The sequence below is a fragment of the Felis catus genome, chromosome D1 (genome assembly GCF_018350175.1).
Source record: "Felis catus isolate Fca126 chromosome D1, F.catus_Fca126_mat1.0, whole genome shotgun sequence".
Classification (NCBI taxonomy): domain Eukaryota; kingdom Metazoa; phylum Chordata; class Mammalia; order Carnivora; family Felidae; genus Felis; species Felis catus.
In genome coordinates, this window is record NC_058377.1 from 15,215,716 (window position 1) to 15,233,018 (window position 17,303).

Here is a 17,303-nt window from a genome sequence, read left to right on the forward strand (position 1 = left end):
CTTCGGGACTTGCCCTGGATATTCAGAATGTGGTCCAGTTGTCAGCAGAAGCGTCACCTGGGAGCATGTTAGAAATGCAAAATCTCAGGTTCCACCCTAGACCCTACCGAATCAGAATATGAATTTTAATATGACCCCCAAGTGATTGGTAGGCACAGTCAAGTTTGAAAATCACTGCTCTATCTCTGACTGTTTCTTTTATTTTCCATTCGTGTGTCTTTCTGAGCTGCTGTTGGGTCTTCTGATCTGCCTTCCAGTCTACTAGTTATCTCTCCAGCTGTGTCTCATTCGTTATTAAATCTATCTACCGAGTCCTTAATTTCAGGTTAACAGTTGCTCTGGTTTCTAGATTTTCCATTCGATAGTCTCCAGTTCTCTTAAAATTTCAATCTTGTTAAGAATAACTATTTGCAAGTTCATATTTGACAAAACCTGTGTTTGGACTCCTTGTGGGTCTGTTGCTTTTATCTGTTTCTTTTTTTTCCTGCTTTTGTTCACGCTGTTCCTCATAGTTTTTTACCGGGTGACAGACACATCATTTGCAAAATTGTTTGTAGAAATAGTTTGAGGCCTCAGATGACGTAATCTTCCTAAAGGGAGAATCTGTGTTTGCTTCTGACAGGGACCTGCAGTCTGGGGTTACCTTACTCTAACTTCCAGGACTGAGATGATTTGAAGCTGGGCTGTGTACTTCTGGTGCACCTTTAATCCTACAGTGCTGCCCTCATGGTCTCAACTCAAAGTGAGGGGGACCCGCCTGCCCCAACAGGCCCTTGACTCCAGTCCACGGCTTTCTAGTGCTGCTCCAGTTCTCAGCCACTGCGTCCAGATTCGGCAAATGTCCCCCACGGGGAGAGCGGTTCCAAATGCCAGGGTCACCTCCTGGGCCTCCACTCTCCCTTGGATCCTGGCCCAGTAATTCTGCACTCTCCTGCCAGCTCTCTGATGCCTTCAAGCAGGTGTTTTAAAAAATATTTTATCCGGATTTCCTAGTGTTCTCAGCAAGAAGGAGAGTGGGTTTGAGTCACGTAGCCCACCGTTACTGGAAGTGCAAATCCTCTGACACGTCTCTCTGAGCTTGTCTCCACCTCTCCCTCCACCTTCCCCTCCTGCCTCCCTAGCACACACCTTCTGCTTCTCTGCCTTCTAACAAGCTTCTCTGAGGCCAGTCCTCATCCCTGCCCCCACCCCCAGCCCCTTCCTGCCATCTGTCGTCCACGCTTCCGTGAGGGTTACCTTACTGCAACACAGGTCCAGCCAAGCCTCCTCTTTGGCTAAATATCTTTAAAATGGTTTAAAATCCAGCTCAGCCTTCACTCTGATCTGCTATCCCCAGGGGAGTTGGGGCATCAGCAAGAGGCTTTGTTGCTCATGAACAGCAATGTCCAGTCAAGTCAGCCTGAGACCAAGTTATAGACTGGGGGATTCGGACGTAAGAAATGAGCTTGGGGGCGCCTGGGTGGCTCAGTCGGTTAAGCGTCCGACTTCAGCTCGGGTCACGATCTCACGGTCCGTGAGTTCGAGCCCCGCGTCGGGCTCTGTGCTGACAGCTCAGAGCCCGGAGCCTGCTTCGGATTCCGTGACTCCCTCTCTCTCTGCCCCTCCCCTGTTCATGCTCTGTCTCTCTCTGTCTCAAAAATTAAAAAAAAAAAAAAAATGAGCTTGAATTTATTTGACTTTGTTTTCATTTTATCTTTTAATTTATTTTTGGTTTTCTCTACCTTTCCTGCTCATTTTTTCCTCGGAAACATGCAAAATCCTGAGCTGGCGGTGGGGTGGGGAGGGGAGCAGGCAGGGGGAGGGAGGTAGGGAGTCACAGTGTCTTTGGCTATTCGTCCAAGCTCCCATGGCAGAGCTGGAGCCAGAATGCGGGCCTGTCTGCTTCCCAAGTCAGCCGGAAAGAGCTGTAATAACTGCCATCGACACAATGGGAGAACCTGGAGGAGGTGGGGCCGGGCTGGTGTAGTGCCCGCTTGTCTGCCCGCCCGTCGGCTGTTGTTCTTTCCTGATCCTTGGGGACCCATGCCCCTCCGTCCCTCAGAGAAAGCCGTCCCCATCACCTCCACCAGGGGATTCACCATACTCGGGGGAAGTCAGCCGTGATCATTCCATTCCCCTTTCAGTAACTGGCTTCGCAAGATGCACGTTGCCCCAGGGTGGCCAATGGGACATGAGGATAAATCTGTTGAGGAGGGGTTTCTGGGCCGGTTTTTATTCACTCCCTGAGAGAGGCAGGCCCATAGGAGGAGGCCACTTCTCCGACTCTGAACTTGGTCTTGTCTGCCGTGATGCCGGGAGCCGCGGGAGGAACAGGTGACGTGCCGAGGACGGGGGCCCATGGAGTGAACCAACCCTGTGGAGCTGCCTCCTCAAGACCTCTTGTTACATGTGATAATAAATCCACTTACTGCTGAAACCTTTTTTTTTTTCTTTAACTTGTATTACAGCCCAAAGCTTCCTGTCTCCTACAGAATAGACGATATGGAGGCAAGAAGGTCTTCATTTGCCTCCGAGGAGCTGAGTGACATTCAGCAAGTTGCTTTAGCTCCCTATGCCTCACTTTTCTCACCTCTAAAATGGACATAATACGTACCTCACAGGGCTACTGGCAAGGCTCAGCCACGCTTATGACCACATGTGGTACACATGTCAAGTGTGGCCGCTGTTCTGACGAGACCTCATCTGACAGTGGATTCCTTCTGGCCCGGGGCCTCCCTCTGGGGGGCACTGAGCCTCTCAGGGGCGCCTGGGTCCTCCCAAAGCAGTCACTTCACTGCCAGCACCTTGGTAGCCATTAGGCACCTGCTGTTTGCTAGCACCGCACGTTTTAGAAAGGATTTCGCAGTTAACGTGCTTCTTGGGACAACCCAATGAGGCATCACTGTCCCCATTTTATCACGAGGAAACTGAGGTTCAGAAAGGTTAAGTGACTTGCCAATAACTGGCAGGGCTGGGACCCTTCGTCTGCCGCGCTCACGGGAGCCCCTCCGCTCTGCGGAGCCTCACGGTAGGGCCCCATTCCCTGCCCGCGATCATCCCTGTGAGCCTCTGCAGGCAGCTCTAAATCGAAAGGTTGAAAGCTCCTCGGAACTTTGGGTTCCCCTGTGGGGAATCCCTTACCTTTGTGAAACATGTGGAGGTGCTTATGGCTCAGACCTTGCGTCAGAATAGGCTGCAAGAAGTCTGGGGGCCCCAGTGGTTCCTCTCTGGAGGCTGGGAAGGTGCCCGTGTGTGTGGTGCAGAGGCTCTGGAAGGGGCCGGGCTCTGAGCACAGTCCCCGTTTGGTCTCCACATAAGAGCAGGTGGCTCTGCCTGGAGCCGTCCCAGGAAACCTTGATGGGGGGATTAATGGCAGGAAAAGTAGGGCAGGCAGGTTGGTAAATATTTAATTGCTCAGAGCTTACGGCGTGGAGGGGGCTGATCTGAGAGAAGGGCAGGGCTTAGGGAGAGTGGGGAGCTGGATTAAAATGCTCTGTTCCCCGAGTGCTGGGCTGCCCTGGGAAGCTCTCTACCATCAGTCCCAGCCTGAGACCCTCCTCTCAACAACTCTCACCCTCCAGCACCTTCTGCCAAGTGGCACAGGAGGGGCCCAGACTGTGGGAACTTTGAGAAAATGGAGGCAGTGAGGGTAGGAAGCCATGACGGCAATGTTGGCTAGTTTAAGTACCCATTGGTGCCAGCCCCTCTCCACACAAACTCTTTTAAAATATAGCACCTGCCTCAGAAGGTTTAAGAATCAGCTAAGTGATGGGGCGCCCGGGTGGCTAAGTCGGTTGAGCGTCCGACTTGGCTCAGGTCGTGATCTCACAGGTTGTGAGGTCGAGCCCCGCGTCCGGCCCTGTGCTGACAGCTCAGAGCCTGGAGCCTGCTTCGGATTCTGTGCCTCCCTCTCTCTGCCTATCCCCCACTCGCACTCTCTCAAAAATAAATAAATATTAAAAAAAAAAATGACGTGTTGGGATGATGTGAGGAAGGAAGCAGAGGCTGGCAGCAGGAGCCCAGAGCTGTGCGTGGGCACACACAGCACCTGCTGGACACGCTCCATATGAAGGAGGCCCCCTGGCAGTGTGGCCCTTCTCCCACCCTGTTCTCTGCTGGGTTCTCCACTCCCCCACCTCCTCACTTTGTCATTCTGCCCTTGAGCTTTGGCTCCTTATTTTCCTCCATTTCTGCCCCAGGGTGGAGGGCCTGGAGATCACAGCTCCAAATGGAGGCACATCCCATTCTCGCCCTGAGAGCCTCCCCAGCATGCCAGAGTCCAGGGCCTGGACCGCTCTGGGGCCTCTGCCACGCCCCTAACCTGAGATGTGTGCAGTGACGATCTTCTCCCCCTCCTCCCCCAACCCCAACCATCCATCTCCAGAAGAAACCAGGCAGAATCTTGCCACAAAAAGGATGCACTTGGGGAGGGGGTGGGAAGAGAGGCTTTACCTGGCCTCCGACCTAGGGCTGCAAGGGGAACTAAAGGAGTGGGGAGTCCCAGAGCATCTCACTGCCACCTGCGGTAAGCTGTGTTCTCCTAAAGCGGGGCCCCAGCATGCTCAAAGCCACCCTGCAATGACTTACGGGGACAGGAGACAGGACAGTGCCCTGCTCTCACCCTTCCCCTTGGGCAGTGCTCAGCGACGGTCCGGGGTGGGCGGGGAGGGAGCCTGGCCCGTGGGCGAGGCCGGGCTGGGGGCAGCGGAGGGGACTCACCATCCTCCTTGGTCTGGATATAGAGCACGCTGCTGCGCACGCCGTCCCCGGCTTGGGTGTAGGCCAGCACCTGCACGCTGTAGTTGGTGAACTTCTCCATGCCCCGCAGCTCCACCCGCTCCCGCGTCGTCGTGATGTTCTGCATCTCGCCCCACTCTGCCCGAGACAAGCGGCGTCGGAGCGCGGCCAGGCCGGCCGGGCCTGGGGCCCCTGCCGCAGCCCCTCGGCCAGCCTGGGCTCCGGCCGGGCCAGCTCCACTCAGTCGAGGCTCAGACCTCGACTCCACAGTAGTGGCGACCGGGGGGGACCGCCACCTTCAGGCGCCGGGGGGCAGGTCTGGGGCTCTGCTCCCAGGCCGCGCGTCTCCGCAAGCGGCCCAACTGGGGCGAGCGGCATATGCCCGGCCTCAGCCCCAGCTGACCTCGTACCAAATTGAGCTTAATGCTCTCCCTTTCCATCTGAGCACCTTTCCTCTCCTCCCCTTCCCCTCTCCATGTGAGGGATGCCAAAGATCTCCTGGAAGGGAGCCTAGGCCAGGTGGGATGGTCACAGCCATTCCGCTTTGCTGTCCCAGGGCCTCCTTTGGCTCTCAGGTCAGTAGGCAGTGTGTTACCCTGGGATGACGGGGGACAGGCTGAGGCTGCCTCCTCTGTGTCTGACTGCTCCTGGGCCAGCACCCTGAACGCTCAGTGGTGTCTGTGAGCGGCTAAGCCCCTTCCTCTCTCCCCACCGCTGGGGACACCCTCCCCAGGAAGCACCCACACTGAGAACCCGGGCAAGGCTGGTAGAGGGGACAGCCCCCGCCAGGAAGGGCCGGGCCTTCCTCCGGCTCAGTGAGGATCCATCATCTGACTCTGCCAAGGAACTTGCTATAGACGGAAGACGAGTTTAGGGAGAGGGTCCCACGGGAAGACCAGGGTCTTAGAAGGAGGAAAAGAGACAGGCTCCTGAGCTGACAGCCATCCACTGGGACCACCGGGCTTTCCAAAAGACGCACTGGCTGAGGATGGGCTTTGTAGGAGACAGGTGCCTGCAACCCACCCCAGCACCTCACCGGGGACCCGGTGCAGGCAAAGAGCCCGAAGCAGAGAGCCTGGCCAGGGGAGGGCAACAGTCTGCCCGGGGCCAGGGGCATGAGAACACTGCGCCCGGCCTGAGGCAGCTCCAGGTCAGTGCAGGGGAAACCTCAGAAGCCTGAGCAGTGGGAACTTTCTTTTTAGGAAATCAGAAACCAGGGTAGTCCTGTCCAGGACCGGAGCCAGAGAAAGACCCCAAAAGAGGACAGTATGGCCAACAACCCAGGTGACTTTAGGGAAGATTACAGGCTTAGAAAAGAGGAAGCAAGGGGCGCCTGGGTGGCTCAGTCGGTTAAGCGTCCGACTTCGGCTCAGGTCACGATCTCACGGTTTGTGGGTTTGAGCCCCGCGTCAGGCTCTGAGCTAACAGCTCAGGCTCTGGAGGCTGTTAGCTCAGAGCCTGGAGCCTGCTTCGGAATCTGTCTCCTCCTCTCTCTGCCCCTCCCAGGTTCATGCTCTGTCTCTGTCTCTCAATAATAAATAAATGTTAAAAAAATTAGAAAAAAAGAAAAAAGAAAAGAGGAAGCACTCTCTGGAAGGCCAGACCACCCCTTATGCAGCACAGCAGAAATGCATGAGGCTGTCCCCCAACACATGAACTGAGGACACTGCCAGAGATCCAGCTCCTGAGCTCCAGGTCTCTGTGCTTTTAGAGGAGATGACAGAGATAGAGGCAAGAAGGACACTTCCTGTTGGCAGTGTATCCGGGCACAGCAGCATCCAGGTGGGGAAGGGGAAGGGGAAGGCAGGTGCCCTGGAGAAACGACCATGAGCTGGAGTCTCAGGTCCTCCTGGGGAGAAGGGAGGGCCCCGGGGCTGGAGGCAGAAGGTTCAGGATCCAGGGAAGTAAACTCACGGGGGCCCTTATGGCCCCCAATAGAACATTTCCATAGTTGGGGATGCTGGGTCTCTGCCTCGCACAGCGGCAGACTTCCCTATCACTGCGGGGTTCCCGTGACCACCAGCCGGCGGGGACTTGGTGTGTTTGTGAGGCTACACACGACTGTTTGGACCCGCGCGTCCCAGGGCGAGGAAGGCCCACACAGGGTTGGTTGCTGTCCCTCTGCCATTCCTACCCCGGCTTCACTGCATGCGCTTACCCACCTTTCTCCGGGTCCCAAGCGGCTCATCTGCGCAGACCGCTTGCCCCATGGCCTGGCCAAGGGGTGCCCCCTTCCCCCAGGTCCTGGTAGCCCCGCTTCCCCCTCTTGTCCCCTCCGGCCTAGGTGGTGAGGACTGTTCCTCGGTGCCCCGCTCTCCTTCCACAGCCCTCTGCAAGCAGCGCCTTCATGAAACTCTTCAACTGCCCCATTCGCGGGTACCTCCTGCTCCCTGCCCGGACCCTGACCGAACATCCACACGTTACATTAGAAACACACGTGCACCATCACAGCTCCAGTCATTCCCAGACACACTGCCGTCCAGGAGCAGCTGGCGTCCCTCCCCCCACCACAGGGGTGACCCACCCTGGTCTCTGGCTCTGGCTGGGGTAGCACGTGCAGCAGAGGGAGCTGCGCCTCCGCTGGACATCCCATGGGAAGATGCTCAGCTCCAAGCGCGGACACAGACCCTGCACCTCTCACCCTGGGACCCGGACTTCATTCCTGGCAGACTCACCCCCATCCACGTAGAGGGACCAGAAGATGACACGATAGCCTTTGAGGACGCCATTGAGAGTGCTGCGTGGGGGCTCCGACCAGGAGATGACCGCCACATCTGAGGTGATGGACAGGGCCCGGACGTTCTCGGGGGGCTGGCTGGGCACTGTACGGGGCGGGGAGAGAAACAAAGGGTGCCGTCAGGAGGTACAGCCCAACATCCGTGCCCCCCGCCAGAGGAACATGGAAGGAGCTCCTGACAACGAGTGAGGAGAGTCTGGGCTGTGTGGCCGGGAAGTGAAGCAAGTGTCCTCTTCTGGGTAAACAGAGGTCCTCACAGTCTCGGTGCCTTGGCCTCCCGGTGGCCTGTTCCCCGTTCCGGGTAAATGCCGGGGGCAGAAGGTGATGAACTCTGGGCATGAGCCATGGGGATTCACCAGTGGGCACCAAAGCCCAGGGTGGATGCTACAGAGCCTGGAAGATCTCCACGCCAGCCCTGGGCCTTATCTGATGGCTGCTGGCCCTGCTGTGTCATCTGACCAGGTGGTCTGAGCCCAGCCTGGCTCTCGGGCCCCTTGTGTCCTTAATGCCAAGCTGAAGGGAAGGAAAAGAAGCAAGCGGTCCCCTCACCCTGGTGAAGAGGAGAAGGGGAGCCATAGACACCTTTAGGACTTCTGGGACCATTACACCTTTGTCCCTTGTCCCTGTAACGTGAATATATCAAAATCTCCGGGATGATGAGAAAGCACTTTCTGAGGCCAATGTAGGTGGTCTGCCCTGCCTCTAACCTTCCCCATTGGAAAGCCATCTTTGAGCCTACCCCAAGTCCTATCCCCCTCCCTCAGGGGTTTGCCCCGGTGCAGGCCACTTTTTCTGAGATGGCAGACGGCAGGGATGCCAGGTTCTAGGAGCCACCTTGGCTGGGGAGAACTTTGGTGGCCCTTCCTGCTGGCTTCCAAATTGCGGGGGCCAAAGGGAAGGGCCATGTGTGCTTTGCTCTGAGAGGGAGGAAGGAGGCACAGGCTGGATGGAAGGTAATTAGATCCCATTGCCCCACAAGAGGCAACTCTAATTTTTATGAGCATTTAAATGATAATACATCATCGTAACGATCCTCTTTGAGAATGATTATTGTTTCATATTACTTAGGTGTAAAAATATAAGCACCATGTAATTAGGGACCCGGTGTAATAAACTAATACAGATCGCCCGTTCGAACAAAATGAAGGTAATATAATTATGGAAAAGACACTACTGCTAAAGCAGGGGCCCTTGAATACCCCAGGAGGAGTGCTAATATTGCCAGGAAACGATCGGGATCTGACAGGCTAACGAGGGCCTTAATTAAGTATGAAAAAGTGCCGGGCAACTGCCGCTGGAAACTTTCTTCCCTCTCCTCCTTTGTTTTGAAAATGACTCTACAGCCCATGCCGATCTCGCCCTCCTGGAAATTCTGCACCCCCCCACCCCCACCCCAGAGCAGGGAGGCGGTGACCCGATGAAGGCCAGAGGCGGGCCTGGCCCTGGAGGACAGGAAGCTCAATGCATGGCGGGGCACGTCCGTGTGGGCTCAGGGCAGCTGTTCCCCTGGACGCGCCTTCCCCGGGGCATCCTGCATCCACGTCACTTGGTCCCGTATCCCGCCTCGCTCCCAAGCGAGAGTATAACAACGGGGCGAAGATAGAGTACGGGATTCAGGGTCTGACCTGGATTTTGATCCGGGCTCCATTAGTTACTACATAGGTGATTCCGGACAGGCTACTTAGCTTGCGTGAACCTTGGCTCCTTGTGTGGGTAAGGCCCTAGAGGTCAGTGCTACGGTTCTCATAGGTGTCCCCGTGCCGGCAGCACCAGCATCATCTGGGAATGTATTCGAAATGCAAAACTGATTCAACCTGCTAAAGCAGAAGCTCTGTGGGGGAGGGCCCAGCAACCTGCTTACAGCCCTCCAGCAGATTCTGATATACACTCAGGTTTGAGAACCACTGGGTTAGAGCACCACTTGGGACTAGTACTGCTCGTGTGAAGAGGTAGCTGGGTGGTCCTCCTCCACCCAGCCAGGTCTGTGGCCAGCATCACGGAGGGGAGGTGCTGGGGTGGGGGGGGGGAAGCATGGAGCCAGTGTGGAATGGGGGGGCTGGCTGCCTTGTGGTCCTCCCCACCACCACCCAGGCTTCTCTGTGCCTCTCTGCTTTCTATGTGCCTTTCCCTCTTTTTGCATTCTCCCCTTCCCCAGGGGCTCAGGGCTCCACCCCGAAGCCCAGATTGTGCCCCAAAGCCACTGAATGAGAATCCTGGAAGATGAAGCCTGGGTACCATTATTTTGAAAGCTCCCCAGAGAATTCCAATCTGGAGCTAACGTTAAGGACCACTGGTGCGCGCTAATCCGCTTTCAGGTGTTTCCGACCTGACGTGTCCTCCCTCCCAAGGGTGTCTACATTTTCAGAGGTGAAGTAGGTAGAAGGCGTTGCCTAACCTAAAGGAATGACTTTCTAACAGTGGAATGTTGGGTATTCCGATGGCATTAAGCCCTCTGGACAGTTACGCCCCTCCCTCTGCTGGGGCAGGGTCAGACTTAGCGCAGGTTTTGGTCTCAGACTCTGGTTTGGGGTTGAGGGACGTCAAGCCGGAAGCCGAGGAGAACACCCTGCTTCTTTGATCTGCCCTTCGGGAGGCTGCAGGCATCAAGGGCCATGTGTCCTCTTTCGACCTGGCACAGGCTCAGGTACCAGCGGGCCCTCCTCTGTGCTCGGAGAGCGGGCACGTTCCTGCTTTCTCCTAACCCCGTTCCCCTGAAAACCGGGCCCTGTATTTACTCAAGAGTCCTCTCTAGTCCTCATAGAATCGTGTTTTAAACAGTGGCCTCTAAATCGCCTGCCACATGGATCTTGGACTCTCTTAACCCCAGTCTCATCTCAGGTGTCTGAAACAGGTAGTGGACAGGTTCTAGCCCAGAACTGCAAAGGTAACTTGGTTTCTGCCCTTTGTCCAAGCTGCAGGTTATAAGGGAAGAGAAACAGGAGCAGGATGTAGAGGAAAGGGCCCGGAGAGAGAGACAAGCGAGGGCCAGAATGAGGGAGAAACATGGATGGAGAGTCAGACGGGGGGCAGGTGCTAGGGAGGCAGAGTGTCGGCAAGCAGTGGATAGAGTGCTGGCCATTGGATTGAGGACCTGGGGGAATCCGTGGACCAGCATCTCTAGAGGAGCCAGTGGGCGAGAGGAGATGGAGGGATCCAGGGAGCCTGTGTGCCTCACAAGACCGTGATGGGGACCAGGAGCAGTGGAAGGGCCCTGAGTCCTCCCTGGCAGCCTGCCTCTGCACCCCTACCCTCTGCTGGTGCCCTCACCATCCTCCAGCGTGGTGGCATTGATCTCGCTGGACGAGGGCCCTGTGCCAGCCCGATTGAAGGCTTGGACCACCACCCCGTACTGGGCAAACTTCTTGAGGTTGTCCAGGGTGTAGACCTCGCTGTCCCCGGTGGCCTTCATCTCCACGATGCTATACTGCCCATTGCTGCCAGGGCTGTTCTCTCTGTAGCCGATCTGGTAGCCCCGTATGACGCCATTCTGCAGCTCCTTCTTGGGCGCCTGTGAGCACGGTAGGGGAGGGGAGACAAAGACACAATGGTGCTCTGAGATGCTGCTCTTAAAGCCAAAGTCAGATCATGTCACTCCTCTGTTCGCAACCCTTCAAAGGCTCCTGTCTCACTCGGAGTGAAAGCCAAAGTTCTTATAATGACTGTATGACCCTATATGATCTGACCCCCATTACCTCTTGGGCCCATCTCCTCTTCCCCATGCTCCCTAGGCTCCAGCACTGGTCTCTTGCTGTTCACACTGGGGCCATGTCCGTTGAAGGGGAATGCTTTTGCCTTGGATACCCCCACAGCCTGCCTCTTCAGCCCTGTGGCGTCCTTGCTCAAATACCTGTCTTTTTTTTTTAATTAATTAATTTTTTTAACGTTCATTTATTTTTGAGACAGAGAGAGACAGAGCATGAACAGGGAAGGGGCAGAGAGAGAGGGAGACACAGAATCTGAAACAGGCTCCAGGCTCTGAGCTGTCAGCACAGAGCCCGACGCAGGGCTCAGGCTCACGAACCACGAGATCATGACCTGAGCTGAAGTCAGATGCTTAACTGACTGAGCCACCCAGCTGTCCCTCCTCATGCTCTTTCTGTAAGATTGCTCCCTGCCCTCTGCTCAGTATTCCTTACATTTCTTCCCGGCCCCCATTTCCTCTTGAACCCGTCTTTTCTTCCCCATGTTTTATTTTTCTGCATTGCATTTACTCAGCATCATTGGATATTTTATTTATGTGTCCATCTGTTCCCATCAGAATGTAAACACCATGAGGATGAAAAGCATTGCCTGTTTTGTTTGCTCTTTGCTCTGCTTTCAGTGTCTACAATGATGGCTGATACGTAGCAAGCCTTCGATACACGGTTATTGAATGAATGAATGAATGAATGAACGAATGAATGAATAGGAATATCATTTGGCATGGGCTCGGGGACCTGAAAGAAAGGGAGCAGCAGACAAAAAGTAACCAGATGGAGAAGGAGGTGAGCAATTAGCTTGAATAAAAACAGAAGCCCGAGATGCCACATCACACCCTGTAGGACGGCTCTCATCAAAAAATGGAAAACCACAAGTATTGGTGACCATGTGGGGAAATCGGACCTCTCGTGTACTACTGGTGGAAATGCAAACTGGCGTAGCTGCAGGGGAACACGGTCTGCCAGTTCCTCAAAAAGCCCAACATAGAATTGCCATATGATCCAGAAGTTCTACTCCTTGGTATAGACCGCAAGGAATTGGAAGTGGAGACTCAGATACTTGCACATCCATGTTTAGAGCAGTCCTATTCACCACAGCCAAAAGGTTGAAGCAACCCAAGTGTCCACTGACGAATGAATGGATCAACAAAAAGTGGCCCATGAGTGCAATGCAATATTATTCAGCCTGACAGTTAACCTCTTGTTTAGTCGGAATGAAGTCCTGACATGTGCTATCACGTGGACGAACCTTGAAAACATCATGCTAAGAGAAATGAGCCAGACACAACAGGACAGATATTGTGTTGACACAGCTTCCATGGGGTCACATGAATAGTCAAATTCATAGAGACAGAAAGCAGACTAGAAGTTACCAGGGGCTGGGGGCGGAGCTATCATTCAATAGGGGGCAGAGTTCCTATTTGGGATCATGAAGAAGTTTTGCAGATGGACGGTGGTGATGGTTGCACAATACTGTGAATGTACGTAATGCCACTGAACTGTGCACTTAGCCATGAATAAAATGGTGGGTATGTTTTACCACATTTAAAACAAACAAAAAAAAGAGTCCTTGATTTTGGTGTGTGCCCAGCCCTTCTTGGAGCAGGGAGCTACACTGCCCTGGGCATCATGGTAAGGGGCTGGGGTGTGTGGGGACTGGGGCCTGAAGCCAGCCCCCAGATGCAGGGACAGAGGTAGATGAGGACACGCAGTAAGAAGGGGGCATTATGGAGCCCTGGCTTGGCTGGTGGGGATGAAGGACTGGCCCCAGTCAGCCAGGAGAACAGAGAAAACACCAGTGCCATGAGTCTGGGGCTAGAAAACATGCTTTCACTCCAAGCTTCAACCCTGATACACAACCAGACGCACACACGCGATCCTAATACCTCTCACATCCGGAACCACGAACACACACATCCGGACCCATCAAAGCAAACACCGTAATCCACCCACCTACCTACAGTCACGTATACTTAGACTCACAGACAGAAACTGGCTCCTTTAACAAGCAGACTTGCCCATCTAGAAATTGAGAGACAGCACCCACCCCAGTGCATATAAAAACAACTTGAATCAGGGTTTTAAAGACAATGAAGTTAATTTAAAAGCCTACCTTTTATTATACAAAAAAATAGTGAGATCAAAAACAATTAAGTTAGTAAAACAGCCCCACTGTTTTTTTTTTTTAATTCAATGAATGTTTTAAATGAACTGCATTTTCAGCTCGCTGTTAACTCAATAAAATGAAGTTTTTAATTTAACATAATTGTTTTGAACTCACTAGGTGTGTGTGTTTTTTTTTTTTTTAATTTTTTTTCAACGTTTATTTATTTTTGGGACAGAGAGAGACAGAGCATGAACGGGTGAGGGGCAGAGAGAGAGGCAGACACAGAATCGGAAACAGGCTCCAGGCTCTGAGCCATCAGCCCAGATCCGGACGTGGGGCTCGAACTCACGGACCGCGAGATCGTGACCTGGCTGAAGTCGGATGCTTAACCGACTGCGCCACCCAGGCGCCCTGGTGTGTGTGTTTTTAATTGACTTGACTTTTTGTTAATGCCTGAATAATGTTTCTCTGCACTTGGGCAGTCCTGTTTGCTAGTTTGTAAGTGAGCAAATTTCTGAATTCTCATATCTGCCCATGTAAATCTACATACACACCCACACACACAGAGACATCTATTATAGACACAAACATACCTTCAAGAGTGACACCCCATCTTCATAATGACACATACTCTTATATTACATACACACACCCATATTGCCACGCTCAGAGAGAAACACACGTGTCCACATGACCACAGCCATCTATGCCATGATATATACCAACATATTCACATCAACATATACTGACAGAGGCCTTGGATGGGCATCCAGGCACACCCCGCTATATACATATATATATTCACATATTTATACAAATCTTGACAGATCTTCCTTCCCTCCCTCCCCTTTCTTTCCTCCTCTCCCTCTCTCTCTCTCTCCCTCTCTCTCTCTCTCTTCTCCCTTCCACTGCTCCCCTCACCCCCAACAGGCACACTCAGGATTTAAATCAATCTTAACAATATTTCTCTGAAGCATTAAGAAATCAATAGGGCTGATTGCAAATTTATGTCATAAAGCAGTGGCGATCCATCTCGCGGAAAGGGTCTTAAAATGAAGTGACTTATCTTTCAAGTGAATCTTTATTTTTCATTAATCTGTTTCTTGGTGTTAAAAAAAAAATCCCCTGAGAAGTCAGGCCAAAATTTATTGATGGGTTGGTTCATTCTGAAGTTCTAACTTTCTAATCAATTTTATTTTTCATTATGAGACTTTGGAGAAATAAATCTGATTCTAAATTTTTATCGACCTCCGGGTCAGAGCTTTGTAGCCAAACGGCTCAGTGTTTTACATACGTATTCATTCCCTGCCCCCACCTCCTGGCTTCCTGACAGTATTCCTAGGAAATGGGTCCAGAACCAGGATGCAGACAGACTTGGGGTTGGACTCTAGGCTTCACCCCCCCCCCTCCCAAGTTTTTGAGGAAAGGCTTGGTGCCCAGATCTGGATGTGAAGTGGAACCATGGCTCTGGGCATGGTTCCCAGGAAGGCCCAACTGTGTAGTCCCTACCTCACTTTCATTCTGGTCATTTCTCTGGGGAAAGAAGGAACCAGGCCCTGCTCTGTGTCTATGTGGGTGTGGGGGGCGAGGGGGGGTGGGGAGACACACACAAGAGTGTAGTGTTTTTAAGGAAAATATCACTAAGCCCTTCTGCATCTCTCCAGTTCTCAAGTCTACCTTGTTGAAGGGCCTGGGAGAGAACTAAAGTGCCTGAGCTTCAGTTAGAGCCAGAAAATGACTGTGGAGGTCGGATCCCAGGAGCAGAGGAGGCATTCCCCCCAAGCCCCACTGTTGGGATGGGAAAGCTCCAAGAAGAAGAACACATACAGGCCCTACGAAAGCTCTCTGTTCCCAAACTCCGTGCTGTGGCCTCCTCTGATGGGTCGGGATAAAAGTATCTCTTCTGGCTACCCTCCAGGAACAGAGGGTCAGATAAGCCAGTGTGAGAAAATACTTGAAGCCTGGAAGAGTCAGTGCAACAGGCGGCCCTGAGGGCCCACGGCAACGATGTGATGGTGAGTTCGCCAGAGTTACCCAGGACGGTGTTTCCCTCCTGCTCCAGGTTATTCCGATCTGTTTCTCTGCCCAGCTGTGGGGTCTCCTCTAAGAGTTTTCTCATGTGACAGGGTCTTCAGGACATCCTGTAGAGTTTAAGGTCTCTGCCCCTCATCCAGCCCCAGAGGTAGGGAGGACAGTTGTTTTCAGTGATTTCATAGAGGAGGAAACTGAGGCCTGAAAACACCAAGACTCCTGTGGAAGGCCTCACCAGGAGAAGATAGGAGATCACACTGCTATACCTCCCAGCTCCAGTCAGAGGGCCAAGATGAGGGCAAGACCCTGTTCTGTCATCTCTCATCATCCACAGGGCTCCCTTGAACTTTGTACAAAGTCAAACCCAACTCCTGACCTATTATAGCATGTGGGGCTTAGAAGAGAGGCCGGTGTGGCGGAAAACCCATCTTCCCTGCTTAGCATTGCCAAATTCTTCATCCCACCTCAGGTACAGGCCTGCCTCAGAGTGCCAAGGTGGAAAGGGGGTGGGGAGTGGTGGGGGGACCCATCCCTTTATCCTCCCGTCTTTCCTCCCCTCCGGCCTCACTGTGGTTAGCAAAACAAAACAAAACAAAACAAAACAAAAACAAAAATAAAAACAAAGACAAAAACAAAGACAAAAAACAAAGACAAAAACAAAAACAAAAACTGGGCATGAGAATTATAAGAGATCAGAGATCAGCAAGCTTGTTGGGGCTTCATTCCTGGGTTGAGAAGGGAGGAGGCATGGAGGCATTCAGTGGGAAATTCGACCTCACTTACCTTCCAGGTCACTTGGATACTCTGTGAGGTCACTGGCTGCAAGGTGACATCCATGGGGGGCCCATCAGGAGCTGGTGGAGGGGGAAACAACATTACAAGTTAAGTCAGGGAAGAAAAGAGTCTTATGTGCTCACTCTCATCCTCTTCAGCTGGAGGATTGCTGGGAACAAAGGAAAAGCTCATACACGAAAGCAGAGAACCCCCCATACAACAGTCATAGGGCTTACCTTTCCTCTCCATTCTCCATCATCATTTGCTGAAAATGCAGCGAGCAATGACAACGAGATATTACTCTACATTTAGCACACTGGGAACAATTTTTAAAAGGTTGATAGTATCAAGTGTAGGTAAGGGTGTGTAGTAGTGGGAATTCTTTTTTTTTAAAGGTTTATTTATATTTGAAAGAGAGAGACAGAGAAAGAGAGAGAGGGAGAGAAAGAATGAGTGGGGGAGGGGCAGAGACAGATGGAGACACAGAATCCGAAGCAGGCTCCAGGCTCTGAGCTGTCAGCACAGAGCCAGACATGGGGCTCAAACTCACAAGCTGTGAGGTCATGACCTGAGCTGAAGTCAGATGCTTAACTGACTGAGCCACCCACGTGTCCCAGGAATTCTTATATCTACTGGCCATGGGAAAGGAAACTGGCCCAATACTTTGGAAGACATCTTGGCATTTCCGGTTAAAGGTAGGAGTGTCCTCATCTGATGCCGTTGTAATTCTGCAACTACTTCTATCCCATAGAGAAACTCACAGATCTCTGTAAGCATACAAGTATGAAAATGTTCACAGGTCCAAGCTGCAAGCCACCTAAATGTCCCTCTTCGTTAAAATGGACAAAGCGGCTGTGGTATAATCATGGCAGAGAGTACTACAGAGCACTGAAAATGCACAAATGATGAAACTCACAAAAATACTAACAATCAAAGCAAGGAAGACACAGAATATATCAAGAATAATTTAATGAATACATTCCCTGGGAAAATGGGCAAAACCAAACAACATGCTTCTGCATACATACACTGTAGTGACAGTATAAAAGAGAAAATAAAGAATGACTACTGGTTACCTCAAAGGGAGGCATGGGGTTATGGTTGGGAAGGGGCAGAGGGAGGACCCCTGGCATGCTGGTAATTGACAGTGAGTGTTGCTTATCCTATTTTTTGCTTTATTATTATTATTTTTAATTTTTTTAACATTTATTTATTGTTGAGAGACAGAGAGAGACAGAGT

At 52.5% G+C, this 17,303-nt stretch overlaps 1 protein-coding gene across 3 annotated transcripts in view; it reads right to left on the minus strand.

Annotated features, from left to right (window-relative positions):
• Positions 1 to 17,303, minus strand: part of DSCAML1 (DS cell adhesion molecule like 1) — a 350,275-nt gene that overhangs the window by 22,634 nt on the left and 310,338 nt on the right. For 2 of the 3 annotated variants that reach the window (XM_023239146.2, XM_045038356.1), the window contains 4 exons: positions 16,073 to 16,143; positions 10,721 to 10,961; positions 7,392 to 7,538; positions 4,699 to 4,854 (listed from right to left, as the gene is read on the minus strand). In XM_023239146.2, the coding sequence (XP_023094914.2) occupies positions 4,699 to 4,854; positions 7,392 to 7,538; positions 10,721 to 10,961; positions 16,073 to 16,143 (615 nt within the window). Of the gene's footprint in view, positions 1 to 3,120; positions 3,333 to 4,698; positions 4,855 to 7,391; positions 7,539 to 10,720; positions 10,962 to 16,072; positions 16,144 to 17,303 lie in introns of all 3 variants that reach the window. The other variant, XM_045038357.1, reaches the window with a different exon arrangement.